A 13,179-nucleotide genomic window follows, 5' to 3' on the forward strand; every position below is an offset into this window, starting at 1 on the left:
GTTTTAGAATAATCCATAAATAACTGGATCATTCAATCACTTTGTTTTGTAAACATTGGAATTTATTGCACAAAAAGATGGATTTGTAGAGATATGTGTGCATGTAGAGGGGAGGGAGGGAGCTCCCACTTCACACAGCCTTCATATCGGCGCATCCAATTGAATGAATGGAATAGGCCCACTGACCAATGGGAGGAGAGATGCGCCCCCTATAAAGGACGATCTCAAGTCACCGGAGTGACCGGAGAGCTGCTGGGACGCTGCTGCTGTTGTTTTGTGAGCTCCGCGGTCGGTAAAATAGGGATCTTTGTCTCAACCCCTGGTAGTAATAGTAATCCACAAGTCCGAAAACAACAGGTAGGACTGTTATTTCATGTCACTCCAAATCTTGTCGTACAGCCGCAGTGTGTTTGCTTTTTAATGATTAATGGTAATTGAGCATAGTGACGGATAATGTTAAGATGATGAATTTGTCCGGATGTAATGAAACGGGAGTAATGTTGGCTATTCGATCATTTAAATTACAGTATGGGACATTACCATAGATTTGATAGAAGATATTTTTCAGCTCATTTCTGCACCTGCCTGAGCGCCTTCAGGACACTCTGTTCACTGCAGGAGATTTCATTGTCTATCTGCGGCTGTGTAAAACGTAACATCCATGATAATCTGTAAACGTAATGCCGCCTGAGTACTCTGTAATCATTTGATTCGCTGATTTTTCACCGTCTCCCCCCCCCCCCCCCCCCCAATCCATCCTTCCATCCTTCCATCCTCCGTCCCAGGGATCAACCATGCCTTTCGGTAACACGCACAACCAGATGAAGCTGAAATACTCCTCGGAGCAGGAGTATCCGGACCTCAGCCAACACAACAATCATATGGCCAAGCTCCTGACTCCTGCTATATACGAGCGGCTGAGGAGCAAACAAACTCCCAGTGGATTTACTCTGGATGACGTCATTCAGACTGGGATTGATAACCCAGGTAAAAAAACAAAAAAAAAACAACAAGCGGCTTTTCGGTGAAAAAAAAAAAAACGCCATCTGTTCTGCCTGATCGAGCGCAGCGGCTTTCAGTGCTGCATGTTCCTGTGAGGGGAACACTAACAGCTTTCTGCACTGTGACCTTGCCAAGGGGATAAACTTTGTCAACCCTTTATAGACATATGCAGATCAGTTAGAAACGTCATCCTCCTCTAAACGGGCCTCCATCATCAGAGTAATATTGCACCGCTTTATAGAAGATGGTAAAGATTACCAGTGTTGCATAATGCATGCAGAGCTGCAGCTGATAATCCACTGCAGCTTCATATCAGTTACAGCCTCAGTGTAGACTAACATGTCATGTAAACAATCCAGAGGGGTGTTCACACTCTCCTGGTCACTGCAGTGTGACCAGGGTGACCTTTCTCACCCTGTAGACTGTGTTTCTGTTTAGCTCTGAGAGTATGGCCAAGCTGACCCTGAAGAGGCTGTCGGCCGAGGACGAGTTCCCAGATCTCAGTCAGCACAACAACCACATGGCCAAGTTCTTAACCCTGGACATGTACAAGCAGCTGAGAGAGCGGGCTACACCCAACGGCGTCACCGTAGATGGTGTCATTCAGACAGGGGTTGATAATCCTGGTACAGTCTCATAGTCTCATCCTGGAACCTGATGACACTCATTCAGTTAGTGAGGATGTTGGCCTGTCTGTCTCTCTCCACTGTCTCTCCCCCCCGTGACCCGGTTTTGCTTTGTGTTCAGGCCACCCCTTCATCATGACTGTGGGCTGTGTCGCTGGAGACGAGGAGACGTACGAGGTCTTCAAAGAGCTGCTGGACCCCGTGATCGAGGACAGACACGGAGGATACAAACCCTCAGACAAGCACAAGACCGACCTCAACCCAGACAACCTGAAGGTACTACAGTCCTGTGCCCACCAGGGTCATAGCACAAGTCTGGAGAGCCCTCCTGCTGCTATAGCATTTTAGTTTCTTTGTATTTACTCAATTCCATTTTTGCAATTCTTCTTTTTCCTCCTCATCAAACTAAAGTGTGTTGTCTTTTTAGGGTGGTGACGATCTCGACCCCAATTATGTCCTGAGCTCCCGCGTCCGAACAGGCCGCAGCGTCCGCGGCTTCTGCCTCCCCCCTCACTGCAGCCGAGGAGAGAGACGTGCTGTGGAGACGCTCTCTATTGAAGGTAAAGAGGCCACTGGAACCTTTTTTTTTTTAAACTGAAGAACGTCATTAAAAACAGGGCAGGAACTCTGCTTCCTGTCCTGTCTGCAGCCGTCCTTACGGCGTGCAAAGCATACAGATGCAGTGAGGGCTGCAGATGGAGTCATGTGTAGAACAAGGCCTAAAAAATCAGTAATGCTCTTTAGAGAGGATGAGGCGGCTTTGTCTCATTTCTGTGGTGGTGGGTGCCCTCTAGTGGTAGAATGAAGAATTTCAACAGATTATAGTACAGTAAAGGTCATTTAGAATTTCTGTCGCAGCCTAGGATGATTCAAAATGTCTGCCTAATCATCTGTCATGACTTTTTGAGATTGTTTTATAATTATTATTATTTTTCTTTCTTCCATGCAGCTCTGGACACCCTGAGCGGAGACCTGAAGGGGAAATACTACGCCCTGAAGAACATGACAGACGCCGAGCAGCAGCAGCTCATCGACGACCACTTCCTGTTCGACAAACCAGTGTCTCCTCTGCTGCTGGCCTCAGGGATGGCCCGTGACTGGCCTGACGCCAGGGGCATCTGGTGAGAATTATTTTTTATCTACATGGCTATTTTTTGCTTTTTTTCCCCTTTGAATATAATGTTTCAATTAACTTTAGATACTTATTTTGACTGTGACTTCTGTCTTAAGGCACAACAACAACAAGACATTCCTGGTGTGGGTGAATGAGGAGGACCACCTGCGTGTTATCTCTATGCAGCAAGGCGGCAACATGAAGGAGGTGTTCAACCGCTTCTGTACCGGCCTCACCAAGGTTTGTAGAAAGAATGAACTCTTATCTGTTGTGGGAGTTCCTCTGTGCGAGCCGGACTGAATGGATGTGTAAATGGTGCCAGTGTGTTTGATGTTGATATGAAGTACTTACTTAAGCTGGTTCTGTGTTTTAGATTGAGGGCCTCTTCAAGGACAGAGGACACTCTTTCATGTGGAATGAGCACCTGGGCTACGTCCTCACCTGCCCCTCTAACCTGGGCACCGGCCTGCGCGCAGGTGTGCACGTGAAGCTGCCCAACATGAGCAAACACGCCAAGTTTGAGGAAGTTCTCAAGAAGCTGAGGCTGCAGAAACGTGGAACTGGTCAGTACATTCAGAGCTGCCTTTTTATTCTAGTGGTTGTTAAAATTAAAGATGCAAACTTAATTTTTAAATCCCCTGATACAAACCTTAAGTTTAAATGAGTTTTTTCTTATTTCCATCAGGTGGTGTGGACACCGCCGCTGTGGGCGGAGTGTTTGACATTTCCAACGCCGACAGACTGGGCTTCTCTGAGGTGGAGCTGGTGCAGATGGTGGTCGACGGCATCAAGCTGCTCATCGAGATGGAGAAGAAGCTGGAGAAGGGCCAGTCCATCGATGACATCATGCCCGCCCAGAAGTAAAACAGCCCTGTCCCACTCCAAATACCCTCTCTCCCCTGCCCCCCCCCCCCCTCTGTCTGAATGAATGTTTGACTCTGTCCTGGAATGCACTCTGTATTACACAGTTTGGATTTGTTATGTATTTAAAACAATACGGTTCCTGTTTGGTGAGGATGAATCTGAAATAAAAACTTGTTCTGGCTCAACTTCTTTGCAGTGACTGTGTTCCTAAACTTTGAAAAAAAGTGAGATAAATGTGGAATAGTTATACTTTGTGGGATCTAGTCATGCTCAAAACTGTTACAAAGAATAAAAATAACAAACTGTCCAGCAGAAACCATATCGTCTCTAAACTGCTCCAACACCTCGAAGTAGAGTTTAAAGGCTGATTGGGATTCTTAGATTTGTTTTACAGCCGCACTTTATAACAAACCTTGACTTAAATGTTTTTTTTATATCCTGTTAGAGCTTAATGGGATTGTAAAATAAAAACTATATACCACAGTATTTAATAACCTTGCAGGGACAAAGCTTTATGTTCAGTACCCATCAGGTACTACAGGTAACAAAGCCTGATTGACGTCACCCATCTATTACTGCAGGAGGCTCATTGGAGGCAGGTTTTAAGCTTTTTGACAAACCAACACGTCTGCCTGTCACTCAGGTCAGACACACCCAACGATGGACAACTTGTAAGATTCATAACTGATGGGTTATAAAAAACAATTCACCCCCGTACAGTGTGTGCCTGTGAGGTAAATAACTAATCAGACATTTTGAACGAGTCTGTAAACATGTTAATTTCTGCTGAAAGAAACGTCTTTTTGAATGGGTGTGTATGTGACTTCCGGGTGCTGCTGCAGCCAGCCTCAAGCGGACCCTCGATGGACTGCAGGACTTTCCACTCCTGCATTGGCTTCATTTTGCAACACCGGAAGTTTCCGCTCGTCAGTGTCTCTGAATGTGAAAATAATCAAGTTCTCATTTCTCCCAATAAATAACTAAACACACTCCCATGCACAGAGAATTCAAGAATGTTCATGCTCAGACTTTTCATCTTTTTCCACCACTGGACGATAAAATGTAAATTAATAAGTCTCCAAAGAAGCGTACAACATTGAAGCAAACATTTTTTATAGATATATATCTTGACTGTATCCAGTTACAAATAATCATCGTGAGACAGGACGTTCAAGTGGACAGACACTTTAATTGAGACATGAGTGACCCTCCCCCCCCCCCCCCTCCCCTTTTTAACCATGTGGGCATTTACACGGACTCCCCCATCATCTCTACTTTTTTTTTTTTTTAAACGAAATACAAAAAGAAAAAAAAAATGGAGTATTGCAGTGAAGCCATCTTGGAAGTAAGATACATTATTTACACTGAAAACAAAAAAATAAAACGCTACGTAATTTTTTTTCTTTTTCCAAGGAGAAAAAAAAAAAAGAGAAATAAATAAGACTAGAAATGTTTTTGTTTTTTTTGTCCACATTCACAGCATGACAAATCATATTCAACTCGTTAATGTCGACCCCGTGTGGCCAGAATAGACTGAGATATTAGTAGGTAATTCAGTGATTATTGCCAAAAGCCTTAGTCTATACATTGTAATATTCAATACATACTCTGTATTTTGTTTAAAAAAAGGAGACATTTGGAAACTGCTACTTGGATGATTGTACAGCTTAAATACTTCTAGATATATATGTATACTTTTTTTAAACCCTTTTGTTCATAGCTTTAACTCGTTGGCAACTTTGGAAGCAATGTTTTTGAATGCGATGGATGATCCGGATATCCGTTTGAACCTGACGCCGTTGAGCGAGAGACGGGGCAGCTTGCAAACCTCCATCTCCCACTGCACCAGGTTCTCGGCTCGCCCGTCCCCGTGGACGCAAAGAAGCAGGAAACTCTCTTGTTGTTCGTAGTCGCAGTTGTTGGCGTCGAGCACCTTGCGAATCTCCCGCATGATGTCGCAGGCCTCCATGGAGCTGGTGGTCCTCATACTCCAAGTGAATCTGAGGGAGCGGGGTTTACCGTCTTTATTTTCCCCTTTTTGATCCCCAGGTACATGGCGACTGGTGGGAGAAGAGGAAACACAAAGACACGTTTTAGGATCAGTTTGTTCTGTTTTTCTATCATCTTCAGTCAAAGTCACAGCAAGGTCAACATTTAAAGGAATCTTTTCTTTGGGGGTTTATTTTCCTTTATTGCCAAGAATCAGATCAGAAGTTTGATGCTGCTCTCATGTCTGTGAAGTAACTAAGAAGCTACAGACAGTTAGCCTAGCTTAGCACAAAGACTGGAAACAGAGGGAAACTGCTAGCCAGACTGCAAGATGTATTCATATAGTTTTCTGAACTAAAGGTACTCTACCACATTTTGAAAAAGACTACATCCAAACATTACTTTATTTAATTGTACTAATAGTGTCTGCCAAACACAGGCAAGGTCCTAAGTAATAAACTGTTAGATGTTTCTGGATTTATATGAATGCATCATCAAGGCCCAATAGAATTTAAAGTGTGATGAGTTCAAGGCTCAAGAAAAAGTTTATTCAGAAATAAGTTCTGCTATACGAAGCCGAACTGGTGAATCTGATGCACTGACTCATCGTGTCAGAAAGCGACTTCAGACGAGGAATGAGGACTAAGCAGGTTTGATGTTTGCATTTATTCTGTATTTTTTTTACAGTGTAAAGCACTTTCAGTCGCTCTATGTAAGAACAGTGCTCTAAAGATAATCCGCTAACTTCAGCTCCTTTATACTGTCGGCTAGTTTAATCTACAGGATAGAAGCTAAACTCAACTATCTGGAGAAGTACTGCAATTAAAGTGCGAGTACCTTTAATTTGAATTTCTGCTCCTCTACCATTAATCTTAATAAAACCAGCTACCACTAGCTCTAATATATTTCTGTGCCAAGCCTCTTTTTTTTCTTAATTCCAACTCTCAGCAAGAAAGCAAATAACACACAAATACTTTCCAAAACATCAAACTATTTATTCCTTTAAATATCATTGAACTCGTTGAGAACACGTCCTGAGCCCAGTTTGTGCTGCTCAATTTTCATCCCAACATTCAAGTCACAAAGCAAAGCGTTCCTCAAAAACACGTTTGTTTGTTTTTAACAACAGTTCAAACTTTTAGGAGCTTTTTTCCACAATCTTTTTAGTCTACATCTTTGGAAAATGTCATCCATCCCTCCTTACAATGAGAGATCATTTGAATAATTAGTGAAGTTCTTCCATCTGTTAAGTTGGGCAAGAAAACCGTGATGACTTTTTTTTTCTGCTGTTGAGCTTTGTGACTGAATGATGCAGAAACTGGGGCCGGACACGTTGATGCTTGCACTTTTATAGCGGGGCATTAGGAGCATTTTAAAGGTTGACAACAGAACAAATATGCCATGCTAACAGAGCAGCACACAAACACGGAGTCATGCAAACATGAAAATAATAAAACCAAGCCAAAGCAGTCAAGATGCAGACAAAACGCTTCCACACACATTCAAACGTCCCAGAGGAACCAGGAAAGCAGAGAGGGGTGTCCTGTGAGCGATAAGGGAAGTCGAGCAAGTCGAGACTGCAGACGAGGACACACTGAAGCCTACGTTTATAAAAGAGGAGGAGGGGGGGGACTCGCCACATTTAGAGGAGGGAGGGGGGGGGGGGGGGGCAGCAGGTAACCTCACCTTGAGCCCTCAAGTCTCCCGTTTCTCTCAAACTCGGTTGAGACTCTGAGGCGCATGAGAAGATCAGACGGGGAGGAGGGGAAACAAAGAAGAAGAAGAAAAAAAAAAAGATGTGGATTGTGCACGACAGAAATCATTTCAGATCAAATCCAGTGAATAAATAAAAAATAAAAAAAAAGATTCTGTGACGTGTGATGAAAAATGAAGAGTGACACCGACGTGAAAACCACCACCAAAAAAAAAACAAATAAAAGATTGACTTCAGGTGAAAGCCCATGAGACGGTCAGAGAAACAGTGATACATGTTCAGACTGTGACTCCAAACTGAAACCAAAAGTTTAAAGCAAAGAAAAAACATCCTGTTAGCACACAGCGACACAGAGATGCAGCTGATGAACTAGTGTGACTGTGTCCAATCAAAACAGGAAGAGTAACCACGACGACAGGAGGAGCCGACAGGTGAGATAAAAGAAGGACAGATTAAAGGGAGGGGGGTGATGATGCAGCAGCAGAACTACCGTCTCATTCACGTCGATTCTCTTTTACTTCATTAAAACCAACATTTAAAATATCTCTCGAGGTTAAATCTTTTCTTCTCTTCATTTTATTCTTAAGCAGGAACGAGTGATTCGGTTAAAAATTAGGATATCAATTAGCAATGATCTCGCTTTTTTTCTTTGCTGGATTTTTATAAAACTTCAGACTAAACTTGAAATGATTTGTTTGATTAATCAACATTAAAGGAAGAATGTGCGACTTTTTGATCCAGTAGATGTCGCCCTTGAGCACCAAAACAAACTGCTGTTTGGCCACACCTCCGCTAATCTGAAGCCTCCGCTCTCCTCCAGTGACACACCTCCAACCCTCCTCCCCTTACGTTCACATGACGGAGTTTAGCGCAAGCGGTGGACCAATCTCGTCTTTTGCTCGAGCTGCAATCAGCTGTGTCCTGCATTGTTGTGTTAGCAGGATAATGTTAGCGCTCTTTAGTTAGCTCGTAGCTTCACGTTGCACATATATTTAAACAGAATGAGCGTGATCTAAAAACGCTTACGTTATATTTAAATAATCAGTGAGTATGTTCTTCTTCTTCTCTCTAGTTCTTGACTAAAACAGCTTTTATACACAAGGGGAGGAGCCGGCCGTCCGGTCCATGTAAACACGGCTCTGACAACAACACAGCCAGCGGGACTCGAGCTTCTCCCTCGTTGTAGACAGTCATGACTCAGAGACATTTACACAGGACAGACTGGATCTCTGCTGGATTTATATGTAACATGTTGCACATTCTTCCTTCAAAGTAAATACTCATAAGATGAACTTAATGATCACAACTGACACTTCTTCTCTTTGCTGCTTTGCTGCTTTTCTTTTTCTCTTTTTGACAGAAGTCTGGGATGACGTTCATAAGCTGGCAGCCCTACGTTCTGGTGCATCATGTAATCTTTCTGAGCGGATGGATACAGCACATTTTAAAAGCTTTATTGTCTGATGTTTTTAGAGACTCTTTAGTTTTTATGACCTTTTTGATCTAACCTCACATTTCTTCTAATGTCGTTTTTTAACCGTTTGAAGCTCTTCGATCGCTCGCTGTATGAACGGTGCTCCATGAACAAACTCAAAACTTAGCTTTTTGTACATTAGTTTCTGATTTTTGCCTTTTTTCTGGTCTCCTTTGAAAAGAACAATAACAATTTTAAACAAATGACTTCCTGATGTAAAACAATGATGTCAAAAGCCACAAACAAAACCAGGACAGCAGAAGAGGAACAGAGAATCTTTCAGGGGTTACGGGGAGACGAGAAACGCTTTTTGTAACCACGGAGCAGAGCGAAGCTCTAAAAATATAAACCCAAATGTTCCTCGACAGATTCAGAGATTTTGTTTCATGTGACTGAAACAACTACGCAGGAGTACAGCGAGCTCGTCAGCCGAGGATTAGTCAGGAACCTTCTCTCAGTCTGACTGCAGATTTATGACAAAGAAAACAAGTTGACTTTAAGAAACGCAGACACAGAAAATGACCGTGTCCTGAAGTTTCAAAGAAGAATTAGCTGTCAGGTCCGAGTGTTTTGGATTTTCTTCTATAAAGAATAAAGAACAGTAGTTTGACGTTCATGTCAGCTGATAATCTTTAATCGTCTGAGGACAGGAAGTAGAAACGTTTTCTATCTCTGCCTTTAATTAGGCCACTAAAGGGTGAAAGTAGTTCTTTAAAGCATTATTAATACAGTTTATAATTGATGTGATCAAGTCTTTAATATCTTTGTTTGATTGGACTAAAACATTCTGTTCAATAAACTCGACTTCATGGTCGTTTTTTGAAGCTATGAACCACGCCTTAACTTGATTTCTGCGATAACATAAACCGTCAGAGGTTTTTATTCAAGCTGCTCATTCTTAGTCAAGGTCGTCAGAAAGTAATTGTCCTAAATACAGAAACACTTAGAGGGCGGTTTGTGTGCATCCGTGTTCATCTGCTCCTCGCAGTGACTCAAGAGAACTCTTAACTGGCTGAAAACACTTTCACACACCGGAAATCAGAGTCTGAATCACTACAAAACAAGAGGAAGGTGTTCGAGTGATATCACTGAAAAAGCTCCCTGCTACCCCTGACAGGACAGGCTGTCCCAGCATGCATTGCAGAGCCTGGAGAACAGAAAAACAGGACGGGTGGAGGAGGAAGCCGCTCCAAACTCCCCGACAGCGAAAAAAAAAGAGAGACTCGACAACAAGAGGACAAGTGAGCAGACAGGACTGACAGCAGGTCCTGGGTCGGTCAGAGAGGCCGTGAAGATAACACAAGATCGAGTGGGGTGAAGCAGGGAGGGAGGGGGAGGGGGGGAGGCGGGGGGAGTGAAGTTTGAGGGGGGGGGGGGGGAGTCCCTCCACATAACCCACATTCAAGACTATAAAAAGTCTCAGAGGAAAGATTGAGGGATTGAAACAGCCCCTTACTCTAGATCTTCATCTTCCTACAACTCTCTATATCTTCCGCTCCTGAATCTGAAAGAAAAAATGGGATTCTGAAAAAAAAAAACTGCGATACTTCAATGGACACATGACAAGAAAAGAAAGAGAGAGGGAAAGAATATCAAAAATGTATGACATGAGGAGAGGCCAAAAAAGAAGAAGAAGAAGAAAAACCAACATGGAAGAATGATGAGAAGGCAGGAAGGAAGGACAGGCTGAGAGAGACCGGAGGGCAGAAGACTTACTAAGGGTCTTTCCTCCCTGGGTAGAAGGGACGACAGGCCCTGTTTTGGCCGTCTGCCGTTTGGCCGGGTCAATAGTGACCCTAGGCGGAGAGGAAGAGCAGCAAGAGGTCAAGGTTAAAGGACACAGGAAGGTTAGGAGGACAAAAAACACACAAACTGTGAGGAGGAGAAAAGAGGAGGAGGGAGGAGGAGGAGGAGGTGACTGAACCTAAAACTTCCTGAGGAGGAAAATGTCAAAAAACTTGTTGGTTAAGTCCCGAGATGTGATGAGGATTTCTTTAGGAGAAATGTACGGAGGGTGACAAGGGACAAAATGGAGTAAAACATTATCAGACGAGTGTTTACAAAGTTCTGATAATTAAAGTTAAATTAAAGAAAACGGAGATTACTTTCATATTATTTATACTTTTCCTCTAATCAGTTCATACTAGCATCTCTGAGAGGCGGAGCTAAATGCTAATGTTAGCATGCTAACACCCTCTCAATGACATTCGTAAACAGGCTGATGTTTTTTTAATAAGATGTTTGGGGGCCTTTATTTGATACGACGGCTGAATCGAGGACCGAGCCTCTGTCTGAGCCTGAGTCTAAAATAGTATTTATTCTTCTCTGTTTTCCTCGAATCAGCTGGTGAACGACTAACAGTAATCCTGTACTAAGACACAGCATTGCATTCAGCTAAATGCTAATGCAGCGTGCTTAAAAACCCCGACAATAATGTAAACACCCTGATTCTTAGAACATATGACCATCAGCCATGTTCACCGTCTTTGTCCAACATGCTAAAAGAAGCTAATGAGCACAAAACACGGAGCTGAGCCTCATAAGAACGTGAGCTTGGAGGCATTTTGGTGAAACATCAAGTGAAAAGTTTAATTTGTCCGATATGTAAGAAATGATCCTGAGGGGGGCGTGAATCCATTTAAGAATTGTTGAGATATTTCACTGAAAAGCGAAGACACTAGACTCGAGGAGGGGCTGACAGAGAAGTCCCCAACGTCAGCCCGGTTTAGACAGCCAGTTCAAGGCGCCACATTTACACTCCTGTGACCTCTGGCCTTTAATGTGAACGTCACAGAGGCCTAACGGTGGGACGTAGTGATCCCACCTCTGTGCCGCCATCAGAGGTAGACACAGAGGTGTGTGTGTGGAGCGTACACACCCTGATTATAGGTTAAATATATATAACACACAACCTTCTTTGATTCCTCTTTCCGCTCCGTTTTAATCATTTCGGGATTCATTCAGTTACATTATGAACTCGTCTGATAACACCGTACCACATTTCACTCCCTACAAATGAGGACAAAGAAAAAAGAACAAAGTGAGGTGATAAGAGTGAGATGGGAGATGAAGATGACACTTGAGTTTAAGACTCGAGGATGATGAAGGACGCTTTCAGAGGAAGAAGACAGGACACCACACCGCCACCAGAGGGCACTGCTGAGCCTCCAGACAGCAAGCCTGCAGGAGACTCACAAAAAACACACAACAACCCTCTGCTGTGCCGAGAGACCACAGCTGATCCTGCTCACACAACATGGTTCACTCTGACCACAGACATCTGAATTTGAAAAACATTTGTTTTAGTTTGTTTTCCGTGTCCCGGCCTGATGTCAGGGTCGGTATGACCTCTGAGATCTGAGAAATGAACAGACACTGACCATATTTGTACCCGTTTGTGTTTTAGAGATTTCTTTTAAGTTTTCTGCATGGATCTCGTTTCTGTGTTTTTATCTCATTAGTGTTTAAAGTCCACTCGGTTATGATTCCAAATAAACGTTTAATTCAACTGTAATATTAAGATTCGCTTTCTTAAAGGTCGGTTCACACCTGTCGTCTTCCTGAAGTCATTTTAGTGACAGATGAGGATAAATCAAAACTTCTTGTTCTGGTGTTTTTAAAAGTGAGTTTTAAGTTGAGTTACAAGAGGAAATCAGTCCTCAAATGAAAGATTAAACATAACAATATTAGAAAAAAAATCTAAATTAATTCAAAATTGACAAATCATATGTTGTATTTTTTTGTTGAGTACTTACAGAAGCTCAAATATTTCCAACAGTTATCAAAGCCTGAGAAATCCTTCATTTTATAGTTGTAACGGGACGTGCCTTAGATAGAGCCACAATGACAGACACAAAATGTTTATCGTTGCCGTGGAAACACTGGATGTGCTGTGATAAAAAGGTCATGTATGATGATACATCGTCGGTAAACATATTCTCTTCCTCAGGTCATCAACTCTGAGTTCGTTTTCATCGGGGGGTTCGGGGTAAAGAGTAGCAGAGAGAATCACTCCCATGATTCCCCGCCAGTCTCAACGTCATCTATTGTTATTGTTTTGATCGAGAGCCCCCTGGTGGTGGATTTTACATACTGTGTGTTTAAGGAATCATGTAAAATATCTTTTTATAGTTATTTAAATGAAGCTTTTAAATTCTGTACCAATTTGTAAACGGGACTTTCCGTGTTGACAAAGCGGTATTGTTCTATTCTTAGTAGCTGTTGTTGATCTGTAGCTCAGATAACTGATCAATATTTGAGTGCACAAAGAAAACACCTCTGACGAAGAACCTCGAGAGGTAAAAATGTTCTTTAAATTCTTCTCAGAAGCCAAAAAATCTCATTCAGAAACATCGAGCGTCCCTCAGAACAAACACAAAGTGACAGAGAGTCAAAA

General features: G+C 42.7%; 2 protein-coding genes across 26 annotated transcripts in view; one reads left to right on the top strand and one right to left on the bottom strand.

Annotated features, from left to right (window-relative positions):
• The first annotated feature begins 198 nt into the window (after nucleotides 1-198).
• ckba (creatine kinase, brain a) lies at nucleotides 199-3,791 on the top strand. 2 transcript variants are annotated; one of them, XM_061062533.1, is made up of 8 exons: nucleotides 199-357; nucleotides 786-987; nucleotides 1,750-1,904; nucleotides 2,056-2,188; nucleotides 2,578-2,749; nucleotides 2,859-2,982; nucleotides 3,116-3,305; nucleotides 3,428-3,791. In XM_061062533.1, exons 2-8 carry the CDS (start codon nucleotides 795-797, stop codon nucleotides 3,604-3,606), a joined length of 1,146 nt encoding a protein of 381 aa, XP_060918516.1. In that variant the 5' UTR covers nucleotides 199-357; nucleotides 786-794; the 3' UTR covers nucleotides 3,607-3,791. The 2 variants fall into 2 exon arrangements, with proteins under 2 accessions (XP_060918516.1, XP_060918517.1); XM_061062534.1 differs by lacking the exon at nucleotides 786-987 and having other exon boundaries at nucleotides 231-357.
• Nucleotides 3,792-4,702: 911 nt separating this feature from the next.
• mark3a (MAP/microtubule affinity-regulating kinase 3a) overlaps nucleotides 4,703-13,179 on the bottom strand; it is a 59,381-nt gene continuing 50,904 nt past the window's right edge. For 9 of the 24 annotated variants that reach the window (XM_061063077.1, XM_061063082.1, XM_061063078.1 and 6 more), the window contains 2 exons: nucleotides 7,282-7,326; nucleotides 4,703-5,666 (listed from right to left, as the gene is read on the bottom strand). In XM_061063077.1, the coding sequence (XP_060919060.1) occupies nucleotides 5,321-5,666; nucleotides 7,282-7,326 (391 nt within the window). In that variant the 3' untranslated portion in view covers nucleotides 4,703-5,320. Of the gene's footprint in view, nucleotides 5,667-7,281; nucleotides 7,327-10,239; nucleotides 10,288-10,499; nucleotides 10,580-13,179 lie in introns of all 24 variants that reach the window. The other 15 variants (XM_061063091.1, XM_061063090.1, XM_061063088.1 and 12 more) reach the window with 6 other exon arrangements.

The sequence above is a fragment of the Labrus mixtus genome, chromosome 18, assembly GCF_963584025.1.
Source record: "Labrus mixtus chromosome 18, fLabMix1.1, whole genome shotgun sequence".
In the NCBI taxonomy this organism is placed as follows: domain Eukaryota; kingdom Metazoa; phylum Chordata; class Actinopteri; order Labriformes; family Labridae; genus Labrus; species Labrus mixtus.

Coding starts and splice junctions, on each gene's coding strand:
- ckba (XM_061062533.1), top strand. CDS start 795: ATGCCTTTCGGTAACACGCACAACCAGATGAAGCTGAAATACTCCTCG. Junction 2,983..3,115: donor TCTGTACCGGCCTCACCAAG/GTTTGTAGAAAG, acceptor TCTGTGTTTTAG/ATTGAGGGCCTCTTCAAGGA. Junction 3,306..3,427: donor GCTGCAGAAACGTGGAACTG/GTCAGTACATTC, acceptor TATTTCCATCAG/GTGGTGTGGACACCGCCGCT.